The following is a 19,420-nucleotide window of genomic DNA, read 5'->3' as shown; positions in this document are numbered from 1 at the left end:
AGGATCCAGAGAGCAGAGAAAAAGCAAAGGGAAGGATCAAGAAAGGGATGGGGGGGGGGGGGCAGGGAGAGAGAGCAAGAGCGGCGGGCAAGAAAGAGAGGTTGACATCCAGGTCCAACACCCCCCAAGGGGATGAGTCCCCAAAGCTCACGGTCCGAAGGGATCAAGGTGCCGATACCCCCCTTAAGAGGGGCCGGCCAAGTAGCTGATCCACGGGTCCCAGGTCTTGTCAAACAATTTCAGCTTATCATTCAGTAAGGCTACCATTCGTTCATTTATCATGATTCAGGTCAGTTTGGCTCTAAGCAGCTCGAACGGTACCACAGGGGTGTGCCAGGATCGCGCAAGGAGTCATATATTTTTAATAGTCCCCGGGCTTGCGCTTATTTTTGGCAGCTTTCCTCCCCCTTCTTTAGCCGATTTATTTTTCATTTTAAGTCTCCTTTCCTTTCTTCTCTGCCTCCATGCTGTAGATGTAACCCAGTGTGAATTTATATTGATTTAATGTCCAAGTATTTGAGGGAGACTTTATATTTGCTACCCTGGTTTTACTCCCGCCTTATGCAAGCAGTCCTCTGTGAAAGATTTTTTCTCCTTCAGACACCTATGTGTAAGAACCTAATAATCACCCTTGATAGGAACATCAATCCCTCAGCAAAGTCCTCTGGGTGTTTCCTTATTATTCAACTAAATCCCAGGTATACTTTTCTTTGTTTTTAATTCAGCTTAGACAAAAAGTCTTACTCTTACAGTCTTACAGGAATACTTTACTTTTACTTTAAAACAGTGTAGCAATCTTTAGGCTGTGTAATGGGGGGGGGGGGGGTTCCCCTCTCACCTCTCCTGACCTCCAGATTGTCCAATTTGTTCCTCCTTGCGGCTCCTGTACGCTCCCGGGATGCAGGTACGCCAGTCTCCTATCCGCTTCTTTTCACTCGGGTATCCGGTGGATCTGCTGCTTCACAGGCAGGTCTATGGGAGTTGTTCACTGCAGTCTTCGAGTGCCGGGCACACGTGTCCTCCCAGCACCTCCTCCCGAGCTCCGCTCTATGTCTGTCCATCCGTCCTCTGGAGCCTGGAGCCGCTAGTCTCTCCGAGGGCCGGTCTGTGCTTCACGGCGTGTGGGGAGAAGGAGGAAGGTTGGGGCGGGCTAGTGGAGAGGTAGGCGGGTTAGCTGCGAACAGCCTCTCGGGTCAGTGTGATCCCTTTCATTCTGGATGGGCGCCTCCTGTGGATCAGCAATCAGACTCTGCTGGCGCCATTGTCAGGCCCGAAAACAACAGATGACCCCAAAAGGGAAGCAATGTCCAGTGCAGCATTGCAAGCATACTGCAGCGCCTGCACCATCTGGTCCAACAGTTCCCCAAATTCAGGAGGGACAGGCTGGCCCTCCACATCACGGCGTAGGAGCTTCACCCATTCAGTCACCATTTGGGTGACAAGGGCCGAAGCAAAGGCAGGCCATAGCACAGTCCCCGCCATAGCGTACATGTTGCGGGCAACAGCCTCCGCCTTCCTATCCTCTGGGTCCTTAAAGGACGGGAAATCTTCCACCGGAATCACTATAGCCTTGTTAAGTCTGGAGACCGGGGGATCCACCTTAAGTGGCACCGACCAGTTCTTCACCAGAGACTCAAAGTCAAAAGACAAAAGGGTAGCGCCGGGTAAACCGCCTAGACACCCCGGGAGAACGGGTCAGTCGCTCCCATTCTTTGGCAAGCAAAATAAGTGGGGAAGGGAAAATACTTTTCTACCCTCGGAGGCTTATGGGTGCCAAAGGCAACCCGAGCCCCAGGAGCGACTACAGCCACATCCTTCAATTGTAGGGTTTCGCGCACCGAAACAACCAGTGCGTCCACCCGCGCCTTATCATGCGCAGCAGAAGAGGCAGAAAGCTCATCCTCACTATCAGAGTCTGCGGTGGCTGGGTCAGACTCGTTTCTTCGCACCCCGCCCTCTAAAGGCCACCTCCACCCGGGACACAAAAGCTTCCAGGACCGCTGAAATCACATCAGTGGACAGTTGCGACCCGGAGGACCCTGTGGCCTCCGTGAGGTGATCAGGTGGGGACACATGGTCTGAGGGGTCCATGTTGCATTAATAAAACCCGCCAGCAAACTTTGAGACAGATGACAGAAATTTTTTTTTGTATGAAAAGGGAACGTCCCCACAGCGCTACAGTGCCCCCAGAGGTCAGGCCCACGCTACGGACCCCCCGCAGAGAGAGAGAGAAAGAGAATAAGCCCCCAGTGACTCACTGTCCTTGGAATGCAGCAATCTTCAGGAGGTCTGCGTGTGTCAGCGGTGGCTCATGAAAGGAAACCTGAGTCAGAAGCTTCCCAGGCTGAAGAGAGGGGCTCCTCCCCCGAAAAAAACGCCTCCAGGCACACCCAAAAATCCACCGCAAAATGGCCGAAAACCACCCCCCCAAGATGGCCGCCACCACAAATGCAGACAAGGCTACAACAAAGTGGCGGCTTTGCACAGCCAGCGTGTCAACAGGACCCCACAGGGAGACCCCCCGCCAGCCCTACTACAACATCCAGCCCTGGAGGGCCCGACCGAGGCCCTCCCTGCCAATCGACCGAGCGCCACGAACAGCGCATAGCCCCCCCCCACCCCCCCCCCCCCCCCCGCCCAGCCCGGCAAAATTACTAGAAGAACTCAACCTCGATCCGGAGAAAAAATGACTAGCTAAAAAAAAAAAAAAAATCTACATAAAAATATTACTTCTATGCCAGGACCAAAAATCCCAGCAAGGAACTAGGTCCTTACTCCTGACTAGGCAGATTAAAACTGGCATCCTATGCAGGAAGAGAGAGGGTGTACCCTCCGGGACTGCCCATAGACGTAGCCAGAACTTTTTTCTGCCTAGTGTCCTACTCCTGTAGGGGGCAGTATTACCCTACTGATATGCATCAGAGGACTGCGTCCGTCAATGAATAATAGAGAAAGGAAAGGTTTACCAAAGAGTGAAATGTCAGACAAATGAAAAAAGAATACAAAAAGAAAGAACATATTCCAGAGCTACAATGGAATGGTTTAGATCAAAGCATATTCATGTGTTAGAATGGCCCAGTCAAAGTCCAGACCTAAAACCAATTGAGAATCTGTGGCAAGACTTGAACAGCTGTTCGCAGATGCTCTCCATCCAGTCTGACAGAGCTTGAACTATTTTACAAAGAAGAATGGGCAAAATATTCACTCTCCTAGATGTGCAAAGCTGGTAGAGACATACCGAAAAAGACTTGCAGCTGTAATTGCAGCGAAAGGTGGTTCTACAAAGTATTTACTCAGGGGACTGAATCCAAATGCACGGCCTACTTTTCAGATATTTGCAAAAATTTTGAAAAATATTTATTGTTTTACTTTTTCTTCACAATTATGTGCTACTTTGTGTTGGTGTATCACAAAAAATCCCAATAAAATACATTTACGTTTTTGGTTGTAACATGACAAAATGTGGAAAATGTCAAGGGGTATGAATACTTTTTCGAGGCACTGTATCTGGTGAGTGACCGTGAAACACTGGGAATGCACTTTTAAAAGTGTAAAGCCCCAGTACTTTAGAAGACTGGATTTTTTTTGCAAATTTCTACTTCAAAATGTACTTTTTTCATTTTATTTTTATTTCTGCTTTTGATTTATTTGAATTTTGCTATGCATCAGCACTTTATGTCACTGAAAGAGGTTATACAAATATGAGTTTTGCTTTGTTTTAACTGTCATTGAACTAATTTGTGGATTGATCACTTTAAAATATAATATTTTACTGATCTGATATGCATTTTATTTATTTACATGTAGTGAAATGGTTTTGCATTTAATGAAAACTTGTGAGTGCTGTATTTCCGAGTGTTATAAAATGACTCCAAATACAACATCTGTATAGCAGAGGCTTAAAACTAAAAACCTACAGTTCACTGACAAAGTACAGTAGAATCTTGGAGCAAGTAAGCCAATCCTAGGTAGAAACTAGATATTGTACAGAGAATTGTTGGGGACAAAAGGAATAGACTCCTACCTGACTGGAACCTCTGTGTATATTAAAGTACCACTAAACTGGTTTAAAAATAAATCTATTCAAGTATTGTATTCTTGCTGTAAGCCTCCTTCAAATCTCAAAAATTACTTTTTTTTTTAGAGGGTGGCTACATTTCTTCTCCATGGTAATACTGTATATAGGAACATAGCCATCTTCTCTTGCTAGCTCCTTAAATGAACTAGGGACTACGGAATGTGCAGGGTGCATAGAGCAGTGCATATGACCACTAACTTGCACTGCTCATTCCAAACAAACAAACAAAACACAGGCAAAAAACACAGTAAGAAATTATTTCATGAAAATATATTCCAGGACCAATTCGTAGTGGGTGTACATGAATTATTTTTGGAGTCTAAGGAGTCTAAGGATGTGTCACTTTAAGAAGTATCAGAAAGTCCGTGCAAACAAAAAAGTTGAACTCTATTCACATACACTGGTTTAAAGAACTTTGGAGACTAAAGCCTGACTACTCCAAGAATAATTTATAATATTTCTAATAATCTAATGCTGAACCCCAGGCAGATAAAAGACACAAATTGATACAGCTTTGTAATTATTAATACATCAATAAAGAATAAGTTCACCCGCTTTTAGGGTGGAACATGGAACATGTTCCCTATGCTGCAGCCGCTGCCCGATCCCCTCTCCCTCTGACAGCAGTAAGGGGGAGAAGTTCCCCATACTAGCTGTAACTTTTTGCACTCAGCATGGCCATGCAGGGCTCAGCCCACATGGCCAAAACATTCATTCACACAGTTCTGTGTGTGGATGAACTACAAGCCCTGACATCCTTTGCGTCTGTCGGCTTTTAGCTCTCAATTAACTATGACAGCTCTGAGGAATGCAGTCGTAGTTAATTAATTCTTCCTTTTAAGTGTATCTGCTTGCCCTTACGCACACAGATACACTGACAGATCTGCAGGAGATCTGCTGATCACTGATGTAATGCTTTACAGGCTCAAAAAAAAAAAAAAGTAAATTTTTTTACCTGCAAAAAAAAAAAAAAAAAATGCATTTATTCTTTATTTTTAAAAAGTGAACTTATCCTTTAAATTTATTTTTTTGTTGTTGCAAATGCAAGCAGTGTAAGCTACTGAATTTAACTTTGTACGGTATCAGGCTCTTGAAGTCCCTGCAGAGCTCAGAAAGAGAGCGAGAGAAACAACAAAAACAGCCAAAATTAGCTGTGCTGCAGCACAAGGAGCATGCTGGTAGGAGATCAAGAGATGAGCTCATTAGTGTGCTGCTTCATATTTTACCGTCACAGGGTAGAGGTTGGGAGGAGACCTTTAAGTGAAAGTGACACTGCAGCAGAGAAAGATCAGGTCTTCATTCCTGCCATACAGGGCTATGCTGTGTGGCACAGCTGTGTAAATCTCAGGACCGGAAGAACAGAAAAATAATTTGGCAAGTAAAACATCTCCATCTGTATTTAGAGGTTTATCTTTAGTTCAGCCTAAAGAAGTTCTTCTTTTATATTGCATCATATTGTGTATTTCTACTGTATATACAAATCATGTTCCACAGCAAGCAAGCAGTTTGCTTAGCCACTGTAGATTTACATTTTTTGAATTATGCTATATGGAACAAAAAACAGACTCTGTGCAACTTTCATATGCGTGCTCAGTTGTGTTTTATAGTCACGATATTCCGATTTAAATAACAAAGGGCCCTGCTGCACAGGAATTTCTATTTTTCTTTAAGCTCTACACCATATTGTCAAACACAAAGTACATATTTAATTTTTTTAAATAAAGTTACACAAACTAACAGTTTCAAATTACTCAGAAGTGTGGGCAAGAATGCCAATGGAAATGAAGTGACATCTAGTGGACAGAAACAAGAATAAATTAGTTGATGGAATCAAATGTTTAGATCAGCTTTTCTCAACCTTTTCAACCCTTGAAGAAATAAATTTCTGGTCTCGGAGAACCCCTGCTATAAATTAAAATTCTACAACTCATGGCACATTAGTGTGACAGTCAGTGGGAAGAATGCTCCTTACTCTTGTCATCATTGGGAAGAATTATCCCCTTACAGATAGCTAAAATGAACAATGCTGTCATTGGAAACTTATCTGAGAGGCAGAAATTGCCCATTGCTCAAGGAACCCCTAGCAACCTCAGGAGGAACCCTAGGGTTCCACGGAACACTGGTTGAGAAACCCTGGTTTAGATGGTTTTCAAGACAAACCGATCATGAAAACGTAAAAAAATGGGAATAAGGCCAGCCATAGCGAACTTCTTTCCTGCAATTCGAAATTCACTCAATTCCCCATCAACACAGACAATGTTAAACAGGGGCATCCCTCCTGTCGAGCCCCTGTGTTCTCCTGGCGGGGGAGAGGGGGGGGGGAGTCGTCCCCGCCGGGAGAACACTGATTATTCCTAGCGGCTATATAACAGCTGCTAGCAATATTCGCATATAAAATTCAACAGGCTGGTTGTACCCAAGTTGATTGATCAACTTGGGTACATTCAGCCTGCCCATACATGGTACGATTGTTGGCCAGTTGCTGCTGAATCGGCTGAGATTCGAACAGCCTATGTCTAGCTTAAGTCGCCTGGAAAGTACAATCTACTATTGTGCAATAGGAAGCAGACAGCGCTACTTTCACAGTTGTATTCAATTTACTATTCAAATTATATTGCCTAAATTCTTTCAACCCCATAGCGAATGGACTGCAACAATGTACCCTTAACAGCTGCAGCATCAGTTTGCCCTTACCTAATATGTAAGCAGGAGAGCATAGCGGTGGTGCCACCTCCAAATACCCAGACTGTGAAAAACACTATGAGAAGTGTGGTAGAAAACATCATCTGCCGGGCGTATGTTGCAGTGTCCCGAATAGACAAAGCAAATGCCATTGCTCCACGTAAACCTGAAACCACACAAGGGTCACTGGTTAAAAAAAATAATAATTGGGCATATGGATATCACAAAACTGGAATTTCATTTTGAATGGTAGAGAAAACGAATTTAAAGACAGAAATACCAAGAACTTCTTGATATGACTAAGCATGTCTGTGACCCAAGCACCCATTCCTGATTGGCAGGTAGATGCTGCTGGGGGGAAGTGGAAGCTAAATTAATATCTTTTCCTTTGCCCTGATTGGGGAAAGGAAAGGTTTACCAAAGGGTGAAACGTCAAGACAAATAAAAGGAAAAAAAGTAAATGTGGTTTTTGGTAGAGTGGGTAAGGGTCAGAAGCTCTCAGTACAGTTTTCCTTTAACCATTAAGGTTAATAAAAGTGGATTTCCGGCCATGAAAAAACATTTTCAATAAAAATACCCCCAGGACAGTCAGGGCTAGTACATTCCACAATGGATAGCCTCTGTACTGTCGCACTTACCTTTTAGAAGAAATACTTACCTTTAAAATTTCTTCTCCAGTGTTGCCATCTCGAATGTGGGCAGCTGAAACCAGCACGATCCTCTTCTGCGTCCTCTTCTCCCAGAATGCGCCTGCACCGGCCCCGCTCGTCACTTCCGGCATGCCCAGAAGCTGTTTAGCAACGAATGCGGCACCGCACCGGAAGTGACGAGCAGGGCCAGTGCCGACGCATTGATTCCTGGGAGCGATGACGTTCAGCTCCCAGGAATCATTGCAAACCGGAATCATTGTGACGGCGCGGGCCTCGGCTGTCGAGGGAGGAAGTGGAAGAAAGGCGAGTATATTTTTCTACAATAACAAGGTAAGTAAAAAAAAAAAAAAAAAAATCGTAACTATCCATTTCCTTTTCAGGTGACGAAAAGCAAGCGGATGGCCACAAAATCGATTATACCGATTTTGTGGCCGGAACTCCGCTTTAAGGTGTGCAGTGAAAGGACTGCCTCCCTTCTCTATAGGAAAAAGGGAATGAGCTTTTTCTGGCAGTTTAGATTTCCATCAGGCAGAGGACATTGTGTGGAGATTTACTAAAGCTGGAGCACTCAGAATCTGGTGCAGCTATGCATGGTAGGCAATCAGCTTCTAACTTCTTGTTCAATTAAGCTTTGGCAATAAAATGTGGAAACAGACTGGTTTCTATGCAGAGCTGTACTAGATTTTGCACTTTCCAGTTTTAGTAAATAACCCTCCTTTAATATTCACATGTTAACTCGCACACAACCTTACAATTATAGGTGAATCTTGGAATAGTTACACATGGCTTATTGAAGATGACTCATGTACAGGCAATCTTCATATAGCATGCAAGAAAACATCCTAGATTTCAGAGTAGCTTCTGTAAAGTATACATATAACTAGTCTCAGCTTTTAGATATTAACAAGCACATTTAGCTATGCTATCAATAGGCGCACCAAACTATAAAAGAGCCAATATACCTGCAAACATCATCATGTGCTGGAAGTTTGAGCCAATCCTATTCCTTCTCCCCAGATTAAGCAAAAATGAGAGAGGATAAATATTAGCAGCTCTGCCAAGGAAGACTGCAAGCTGTGAAGAAGTGTTAAGGAAACTAATTGCATACACAGAATATTGTTATGCATCACTGTAGAAATACCGTACAACTTTTACAGCTTACAACTGCAAATCCAAATAGAATATATCTTTAAACGGTCATGGACACAGATGAATGCAAACATCTACAACAGATCCATCTTGATGCATTAGAGCATCCATAACTGCAGCTACAACGGTGCGGGTCACTGCTGCAGCTCATTCCTTGAACACAGGCACAATACTATATAGAGACCACAGAGATGTGTTGTAGTGCAGATCCATAATGCATATGCATTCATTATAACCTGCTGGATCCAGAAAGCAGCCAAAAATACCTGAGAACATTTAACCACTTCTGGACCGGAAGATTTTCTCCCTTAATGACCAGGCCATATTTTACAATTCGGCACTGCGTTATTTTAATGGAAAATTGCACGGTCGTGCGCCGCTGTACCCAAATAAAATTGATGTCCTTTTTTTCCCACAAATAGAGCTTTCTTTTGGTGGTATTTGATCACTTCTGCGATTTTTACTTTTTGCGCTATAAACAAAAAAGTGACAATTCTGAAAAAAAGAAACAATATTTTTCACTTACTGCTATAGAACATTCTCAAAAGAAAAAAAAAGAAAAAAAGAAAAATTTAACATTTTAGGCCAATTTGTTTTCTGCTACATATTCTTGGTAAGAAGAAAAAAAAAAAATCGGAATAAGCGTATTTTGATTGGTTTGCGCAAAAGTTATCGCATCTACTAACTACGGGAAAGATTTAGGTCATTTTTATTGGGGTTTTTTTTTTTTTTTTTTTTACTAGTAATGGTGGCGATCTGCGATTTTTAGTGGGACTGACATTGCGGCGGACAGATCGGACCCCTAACATTTTTGACACTTTTGGGGGGACCAGTGACATTACTACAGTAATCAGTGCTAAAAATATGCACTGTTACTGTAATAATGACACTGGCAGGGAAGTGGGTGATCAAGGGGTTAAATGTGAGCCTAGGGGAGTAATTCTAACTGTAGTTGGGGGGGGGGGGGGCGTGGCTTGTGAAATTATCACAGAGACCTGTGTTCCTATATAGAAGGATCACAGGAGCTCTGTGATCATTCCAGAGAGAAGAACAGTCAGCTATGGCAATCGGAGCCACCTGCCCCGTTCATCGAAGTCCCTGCTGCCAAGTGGGGGCAGGAGCGCGGTGCCGGGGGGCGCGCGCTTGCCCCATAGCTGCAGGCGCGTGACCGACGTAGGTCTAGGGCGTTTCGCGTAGGAGAGCCACACTGACGCAGTAAATCGGCGGCGGGGGGGGGGGCCTGGGTCGGGAACCGGTTAAAACGTTTGCTTTACTCTAATTATTGGCTCGCATGTTTTGGCTGTAGTTTGTAGCTTCATTCCTTATTGATTCCCCTAAGTCCATGTGTTCATTCACCAAACTGGCCACTGTTAGCCAAAGGAACAAGATAACTTCCTGTTCCAGTTCACAAAGCATGCAATGCATGCTTTGCCATCCACCCTGTGTCGCATCACAAGTGTGGAAGTGCTAAAGTAACAAAAAAACATCTTCCAGCTGCATCAATGAGCTCTGTTTGTCTGTGAATGATCTGACTGCCCACATGGCCCACAATTATAGCATTTTATCTGCTATTTGTAATATGCCTAGGGAATGTTGTGGATAAATAATCACAGTGGCTTCACAGAGCTAAAAATAATATATAGTAAAATATTAAATATATAATACAATTAAAATATAGGTGTGTCTTTTGTAATTTTGTCAAAGTTTTGGCTTAAGCCTCTAATCAGCCCAATGAATTCAAAAGTGATTTTAAAGGTTCTTATTTTCTTTAAAAAAAAAAAAAACATGTCATACTTACCTGTTGTGTGTAATGGTTTTGCTCAGAGCAGCCCTGATTCTCTTCTTCTCGGGTCCCCCGCCCCCCCTGGCTCCTTACCCTTGACCAGTCCCAGTGATCGCTCACTCCCAAACTCCACTCACACAGAGCAGTGGCTCCTTCTCATTGGCTGTGACTGACAGCAGTGGGAGCCAATGGCTCCTGCTGAAAGAGACACAGGTCAGCCGAGGCTCCCATGCACATCACTGGATGGAGAGAGGGCTCAGGTGAGTATTGGGGGGGGGGGTTGAGGAGGCTGTGGGGGGACACAGAACACAGAAGGTTTTTATCGAAGGTAAAAAACCTTCAGACTTTACCACCACTTTAACATCCAAAGGCACTGTATGTCACAGACATGTTACATACAAACTAAGTGCTGATTTTTTTTACTGTCTTGATATCCAACTTGATAATCAAAGTAAGCTTAAGAGATTAGAGCTTTGACTGATACTACCAAATACATTACCGAGTACTGAAAAAAGATACGAAAGCGAAAACAATGAATGTGGGATTGAAGACATGATTCTGGAAAGTAAACAGAGCCAGACCCATGTAGGAGAAGATGAAGTTTTCTGCCAAAAAATTCAAGAGTTCAAACAGCTGAGAGGAAAAACAAGGGAAAACAATTAGTGTGAAAACTGAGCAACATTTTCCTCATGTTAATTTCAACTAGAAAATATCCAGAATAATTTGTCTGGAGACATCTAAACCACATTTCTCTGTACATGTGCATGATATAACAGATCAGTTATGTTTATAGCAGGTCATATCTGGCTGCCTGGTACCAAACCTAGCCACTGGGCAAGTTGGAGAGCTGCAGGTATGTGCAAGCACTCCTGCAAGCCTCCAAACCTCACCAGAGGATAGGTTAAGTATTACGGTAGTGTCGAGATTTATGGCTAGAGAAGGATTTCTGGTTTCAGTATGCATGTTTGATGTTCTGATACCAAGTATATAGCTTTGAGAATCATATAACTGCAAATTGTTCTATACTCTGAATTGTATGTAAATCAATGTCTACTACAGACCATCTGTTGGTCTGGTCCTCAATACATATTACCTGCCTGTATCTTTCTATGATTTTAAAATGGTTCTTTAAATAAAAGTGATTTTATATAATCAATGTGCTCGAAATCCTTGTTTCCCAATCCTTCCATTTAGTATGCATGTTTGGATGAAAATCAATTCCAACCAAAACGATCTATTCCATAAAGAACAGGGGGTGGTTAGAGCTTCTGTGAGTAATTTTTAGCGGTCTCCTACTGTGCCCCACTGGAAGCTTTCCTCTCAATTCCTACAAGGACATAAAGTACTGTGAATTCTCTCCAATAATTTTCCTTTACCATATAGTATCAAGTGTTTAAAGTTACCTATGCATACATTTTACCATTACTGTGCATGTCCAAGTTATGTTTATAAGGTAATGTTTGAGCTTTTCCCTTCTATTTTTTTCCTGATATTGAGCTAATTGCTGTGTTACTCTCTAGTTATGATGCAAATCGACATCAATTTGTTTTATCCAAAGTGCTAACAAATTGAGGTTTAAACCCCTTTTTTTGGGGGTCTTATTTTTTTAGTCCCCTGCAACCTCCCACAGACAATCCGGGCGGTTTTTAATAGGATTGTGATAAATCATCTAATTTAGACATGACAGTATGTTCCAATACATTTTTATTGCATCATTGCAGATATGCCTCCCACAGAAACCGGTTGAAAGCGTATTCCATCCTTACTCCACTGTGATTCTCAGCTTTCAGTCTAAATGAATGAAACTATAATATGTTGACTAGTGGTATTGTGATAAATCATCTAATTTGGACATGACAGTAAGTATGTTCCAATACTTTTTTTATTGCTTCATTGCAGATTTGCCACCCACAGAAAAATAGGGAGAACATATCCCATCCTTACTCCACTCCGATTCTCAGCTTTCAGTCTAAGTGAATGAAACAACTACAATATGTTAACTAGTGGATAGTGGTATGGGCAAGTTACATATAGATTTATGATAAACTCCTTAACTCTTTACTTCTGTATAAATCACAGTGATATATTATATGTAAATATATTTTTACCATGTCTTGCAATAAACAATATAATGCTTACCCAATCTAAAACTAAAGAAATGGCTGAGTTACGCTTTAAAGTTAAGAGGTCACGGAACATAGAGAAATAAATAAATGTTTTAATCAGTGTCCAAATCCCTATAATGAGAAGCACTACTGCTATGTTGTTGGAGCCAAAAACAAAAACGTATTGTAGAAACTAGAGATCGACTGATTATCGGCAAAGCCGATATATCGAGGGCTGATATACACTTTCCCCGATATATCGGAATCGGCCTTTTGATTTACCGATATTACCGATATTTTGGGAAAGTGCATGTACCGGGGTGATGCCTGCAGCTAGAGGCATCACCCCGGTACCGGTGTCCATAGCCGACGGTCGGCTGTCATTCCAAGGAGCGGGAGGGGACATCCCCCTCCCGACACCTTCCACGGCTAGCCCGGTGGGACGGGAGACCCGGGAATCCTACCTTCACTGCCGCCGTCTGACCGGGTCTCCATTTCTTTAAATTCGGCGCCGCCGAGTACCCGGAAGTGATGTCATGACATAATTTCCAGGTACTGGCGGCGCCGAATTCAAAAACTTACAGCACTTGGCGTTTTGAATGCTTTTAAGTGCAGAGGAGGGGTTTGGGGTCTTTTAGACCCCCAGATCCCTCCACCACAGTACCTGTAGACATTAAAAAAAAAAAAAATTTTAATGTCCGAAAATATCGGCCAATACCGATATCCGATGCCCAAAAAAAAAACGGTATCGGTGGTAAAAAAACGATATCGGTCGATCACTAGTAGAAACACGTTTAACATATATAAAGCAACAACTGCCAGTGAAGTCAATAGTGTTTAAGAAGATTCTTTCTCTAACTTACAGTAGATGAGTGAAATAGCCCACTGCTGTGGGCAGCGTGTATTAGTTTGCTCTAATCATGTTTTAACACCTTCCCGCCCGGCCTATAGTAAAATGACGGCCGGCTAGGAGCACCGTTGCACCGACGGGTCAACAGACACAGTCGATGACTGACCACTGCACCGGCCCTCTGAACAATCACAGCATATCACATGACAATTGTAAACAATGGATGGCTTCCTTTCAGGCCATCCATTGTATACAATTGTGTTGCTAGCTGTGATTGGTGAACACATGGTAAAGACAGGCCAATCACAGCCTATCTGTTCCATTTGATTAGCTTTGATAAATCACAGCTAATCACAACAAACGACACTGAATTAACTAGTTTCATTCAGTAAATATGGTTTCTTATACCAATGAAATGTATTAGTATATGCAATCATAATGTGTAAATGTTTAATGTGTATTAAAAAACAAAAAAACAAAGAAATCCTGATTACTTTCCCAGAGTAGTACGCAGTGTTACTATGGTAACACTGTATTGGTCTGGTCACAATGTGTTACAAAAAAAAAAAATTACCTTTTTTATTTTTACATACTGTCGCCAGTGCCCTTGATCACCGCCACACCAGTTATAGAATAAAGCTGTTCTGCACTGGTAACAGTATGTAAAAAAAAAAAAAAGATAAATTAGAAGATATTTTTTTTCAATCTCTTCATTTTCCAAATCATTGTGACAAAAAAATGACAACTTCAAAAAACTCGCAATGCCTTCTACTAAATACCTTGGACTATCTACTATCCAAAAAGGGGTCATTTTAGAGGTATTTGTGCTGTCCTGGCATTTTCGGGCCTCAAGAAATGAGAGTCCATCGGTACATCAGGATTGATCAGTTTTCCGACATACTGTATATACCATAGTTTGTGGACTCTATAACTTTCATTTTCACCTTCATTTTTAAATTTTCACCAAAGAAATGTAGAATACATTTTGACCTAAATTTATGAAGAAAGATTATTTCTTTGCAAAATTTTATAACGGAAACAAAGAAAAACGTGTTTTGTTTCAATTTTATTTTTGCCTATTTAGCAATAAATACAAAAACCCAGTGGTGATTAAATACCATCAAAAGAAAGCTCTATTTGTGCAAAAAAAAAAAATGATAAACATTTCTTATGGAACAGTGTTGCATGACAGAGCAATTATAATTCTAAGTGTGACAGCACTGAAAGCTGAAAATTGGCCTGGGCAGGAAGGGGGTAAAAGTGCCCAGTATTGAAGTGGTTAAACAGCACAAGTTATCTCTCTAATTAAAAGGGGTGTTGCATCATTTTATTTTATACATTTTTAACATCTAAAAAAAAAAATGGTTGTTTCATATTAGGAGAAAGAAGGGAAAAAAGAAAAAAGAAAAAAATGGGAGAGATCCATTCATATAGAAAATTTACATATTCCTTCAGCTCATTAAATGCAAGGATGCCAAAAAAGATACAGCCTAGGACTAATCAATTTTGGTCCTCGACATTTGTGTGAACTCTTTGCTCTGGAGAAACCTACAAAATAAACATACCTGTTTTGTTCGAATTTGGGACTCTGTAGACAGGTTGTTGTAGGTGTAATGTGCCTGAGTAATGCCACAAAACAAGACTGCAACCACACCTGCATTAAGATATAGAACATTAAGTTATAGCCAACCAGTTTTTTCTTTTTTTTTCAAAATCAATTTCTGCTTGGTTTTTCAGGTCAAAATAAAAAACACAAACCAACCTGCAGGTGAGAAACATTGCACATTTCAAAGCAATCTATCAAAATCTATCAAATCATTTTGGCTTCTTATGGAGTCATTTATAATTTCAAAACCTAAAGTGTTTGTTACCCTAAAATAAATAAATAAACAAATAACCACAATAAAAACATCCAATCCCCTCTGTAACATAATGTTATGTGCGTGTTATATAAAAAAAATGCCTATCTGTACATATATCAGAGCATCTCCCGGCGCTCATGTGACTCCTCAGCTCTCTCCTCCCCAGTTGAACTCGGCGGCAGTGCTCGGCCCCGCCCACTATAGCTGTCAGAGGAGAGAGCCGAGGAGTCACGTGAGTGCCGGGAGATGCTCTGATATAGGTACAGATCAGCATATTTTTTATATAACACATACACGGGGGCACATAACGTTATGTTACAGGGGGATGGAATGTTTTTATTGTGTTGACCTAACAACCACTTTAAATTAGTTAGGCTGGGTTCACATATGTGCTGCCGGGGTTCCCAGCATGGGGTCCGATGCGGTCCTGTTCACTGGTTCAGGTGCAAATCAGGTCCGAATTTTTGCCTGAATCGAGCCCAAACCTGCATTCAATTCGCACACATGTGAACCCAGCCTTATTAAATAGCATTTTAAGTTCTTTCCTCCCCCCCCCCCCCTTGATATTTTTTTCTTTAGTGCATAGTATATAAATAAGTGTATAACTGGGCTGTGAATTGTAACAGCCAGTTTGGGGAACATTAAAGCAACAGATATGGCAGGCACTCTTATGCCTGAAATGGTAGTAGTCCACAAATAAACTGGGATCTGCTATTTTTATATAGGCATATCAAAGAAAAAAAAACACCACACATACACCAAACAAAATTTCAAACATGGGAATACTCCTCCTAATGAAAGGTTAAAGTAGAACTATAGGCAAAACCTTATTTTTCCCCATTTTGGATAGAATAAGGGAGGATTTTACTGTAACCCCTGTAAGTTTTATTTTTTTCATCTGTATACCAATGGGGAGATTTACCTTTTCTTCCTGTTCCATAGCCACAACAGGAAGTGAGAGGAAATCCCTGCAAAATAAGGGAAAAACTCTTGGGGCCCCCAGATCACTAGAATGTGTGTCCCCATTGGAAGAGTTCCCTTCTTATACTTTTTTGGGGACAACCCAAAGTTTAGGATTTTCTTTTGCTTTCACTTTAAATAGGAGTAATCAGGACAAATACAGAGAGAGTGAATCTCCCTAACAGGGACACAGACAGCAATAAAAACGGTCAGGTGTTCTAATCCCTCTCCACTCTATCCAAAACTAAAAAAAAAAAAAAAATTTGCCTTTAGTTATACTTTAAAATGTATTTCTAGGCAAAACTTTTTTTTTAGGTTTGATTGGGGAAGAGTTAGATCCTCTGTCAAGTTTTGTATTGCAGTGTCACACTGGAGGGGATTCACCCCTTAGTTGTACTAGTAATTATTACCATCAAGAGAGAAAGTGATGAGAAAGCAAAGATTTTAGAGCAGTCTCCATAAAATGAGGTAACAGGAAAACTTGCATTCAGGACATCTGTTCTGGGGACAAGTATCTAATAGAGGAATTCCCTGCACTTTGGGAGATTTCCTCTAACTTCCTGTTGCATCTCTGGGTGAGGAAATTAGGGGGACATTTCCCCAACAGCACACAGTCTGCAAAAATTACACCAACAGAGGTTTTACCCTTCCTCACTCGACCTAAAACAAAAAACAAAGAAAGGACATTTTGTCTGGTGGTAACCTATAGCTAAATTGTAGTCTATAACTGCACATATAAGAGTGGAGCAAGAAGACATCACTCAGCATACCCGTGTAACCACATGCTTCAGCCAGAAGAAATGTGCTCCACGACATCAAGAAAAACAGGCCGGTCTCCAGCAACTGAAACTCGCGCAGTTTGGTGAACTTTGTGACGTGAAAGAGTGTTAAGGAGCAGTCAATGTTTTGTTTTAAAAGCTTACTAATATGCTTCAAGTTCCAAAAAAAATAAGTACATCTGTAGCAACTGCTGTAATTGTTATATATGAATAAAATATATCACATTTATACATACTATATGCAGAAACATAAAACATATTTTGGTATATTACATTATAGAAACAAACAATGACACAGTAGAGGATATCAATGCTGTGACCACTCCAGTGGCTGCTCCCATTGCAAAGGATCCACTAAATATACCCAGGAATATCCCTATCGACTTAAACATAGCGGTGATGTCGAATGTGTGACTGTTGTCTCCAGCTGGTTGATAAGCAACAATTGATCTGAAAAAAAAAAAAAAAAAAAGAGTTTTTCCCTCAAATCGGTTACAAGGCCTAAAGTGCCATATAACTTTTATATTTTATTATCAAGCTCAGATATGGCTGCCCCTGGGTTTTCAGAAAGTCAGTGTGTAGTCACTACTGAACTTCTTCTCTGATGCAACTTCCCCACAGCTTAAATGCTTTAAGTGGAGTACATACTATACCAGATCGTCCGATTTTCCTTGTCATTTCACAACAAATCGAAACCAATGAACTGTCGAAAAATTTTCGTGCGACAAAGGCATTTTTTTTTTTTTTTGTTGTTGTTTATGATCATGCGCAGTCTTTCTTTTCTGATTTTTCTTGTACGTAAATCATACAAAAACAGTACACATTAAAAACCGAAATCTGATCCCTCACCTCTACGTCACACGATTTCTTTAGTCTATCGTACTCTGGTCACACCTGATGAGTCTTTCCGACCACCGTACATTGCGCTCTGGGAAAGAGACTTGAATCTGGCTTTTACGGATTACCAAGTCGAAAGACTACTGTTCTTTACGTATAAAACCTCCCTTTGTTCGCGATACCAAGAGGTTGGTTACAAGTGTCTGACCCGCTGGCACTATACCCCGACTAAACTTCATCCGATGTTTCCTGCCTGTCCTTATGTCTGCTGGAGATGCGGAGAGGAGGTGGGCTCCTACCTGCATGTATTCTGGTCCTGTACTCGTTTAAAGTCCTTTTGGACATCTGTTCTTCGTATTGCCCAAAAATGTACTGACCACACCCTTACGCTAGATCCAGCCCTCTTTCTCCATTATCACGACTTCCCAAGAGCGTCTTATCGGAAATCGATACTGCTGCTCCTATTCATAGTGCCAAAGAGCTGCATCCCCTCCCGCTTTGGAAACAGACTCAGCCCCCTATGGTGGCTATATGGCTCCGTAAGGTTACCTGTCTCAATGAAATGGAAGACCTAGTTGCCGCTGAGCACGGTACCAGGGACAAGTTTCTGAAACGTTGGTATTACTGGCACAAATTCACATTTACGACAGAATACAAAGATCTAGTTGCCTGAAGGCGACCGCGGCTTTGGGGTAGCCTTCCCCCCACCTCCTTTTTTCCTCCCCCCCTCCCCTCCTACTCCCTTCACCATCTTTTTCCTCACTTTAGCTCTATCTTTCTTTTTATCTGCTCCTTTTCATAATAATTAGCCTGTCTCCTGGGCATGCACTCTGCTCTCCCCCTTAGGGGGCATACATGCACAAGATCCCTCGGTGGTTGATCCGATACCTCGGAACTCTATGGGTGTTTCTCCCACATCCCTGTAGCCGGCAATGATATGGATGCCGGTGGGTGAGGGGATCTCCCTGGAAAGGTCCTCTGAGTTTACTTGTCTCCTATAGGTCGCTCTGCCTATAACCGTGGTGGTCCACAGGTGGTCTACTTCTTCCTAATCTCTTATTTTGTCATATTTTGGATCAAAGCTTAATTTTTTGAATCTCTGTTTGTACTTTAGTGCTAGACAGTATACTGTTTCTTCATTGTAACTAATGTTGCCTTATTGTATGCCTTCTTGTTTCACTAAATAAAGAATTTATAAAAAAAAAAACAAAAAAAAAACGAAATCTTTTGTTCTGTTCCCATGCGAAAAATTTTTTGGAGTTTGTCTCTTTGAGAATTTTCGTATGAACAGTCAGAATTGGCTTTCGAAAGTTGAGTACACACTGTACGAAAATAGTATGAAAGTTCTTTGAACAAAAATTCTCGCCCCATTTTCTTATAGTATGTACAAGCTATTAGTTTGCCAAGAGGATTTGAACAGGCAAGTCAGTCCTAAGCTGAGTATACAACTAGCTGATTGAATGAAAAAAAAAAAAAAAAAAACAACTGACAGATTTCCCACATCAACACAAACGATGTGTGATGCAGGGATCTCACCTGCGAAGCTATTGTATTCTGACAGCAGGTACTCCCAAACCTCCCTCCCTGAATTGAACACTGGATTTCCAGCAGGACTGTTCGACAAATGCCGGTAATGAGACCGGCTTCTGTTGAGCAGACAGCAGTACACACAGACCAAAAGTCAA

The 19,420-nt window shown here is 41.7% G+C and overlaps 1 protein-coding gene across 1 annotated transcript in view; it reads right to left on the bottom strand.

The window, feature by feature from the left end:
* SLC9A6 (solute carrier family 9 member A6) overlaps positions 1-19,420 on the bottom strand; it is a 170,887-nt gene that overhangs the window by 53,410 nt on the left and 98,057 nt on the right. The window contains exons 7-12 of the mRNA XM_082263490.1: positions 17,198-17,348; positions 16,890-16,986; positions 14,863-14,951; positions 10,862-10,975; positions 8,373-8,484; positions 6,773-6,926 (exon numbers count right to left, since the gene is read on the bottom strand). Coding sequence (XP_082119616.1) covers positions 6,773-6,926; positions 8,373-8,484; positions 10,862-10,975; positions 14,863-14,951; positions 16,890-16,986; positions 17,198-17,348 — 717 coding nt within the window. The remainder of the gene's footprint in view (positions 1-6,772; positions 6,927-8,372; positions 8,485-10,861; positions 10,976-14,862; positions 14,952-16,889; positions 16,987-17,197; positions 17,349-19,420) is intronic.

The sequence above is a fragment of the Pelophylax lessonae genome, assembly GCF_965119305.1.
Source record: "Pelophylax lessonae genome assembly, chromosome: 7".
In the NCBI taxonomy this organism is placed as follows: domain Eukaryota; kingdom Metazoa; phylum Chordata; class Amphibia; order Anura; family Ranidae; genus Pelophylax; species Pelophylax lessonae.
The sequence above is the reverse complement of the archived record's forward strand: the minus strand, read 5'-3'. Positions and strand labels throughout refer to the sequence as shown.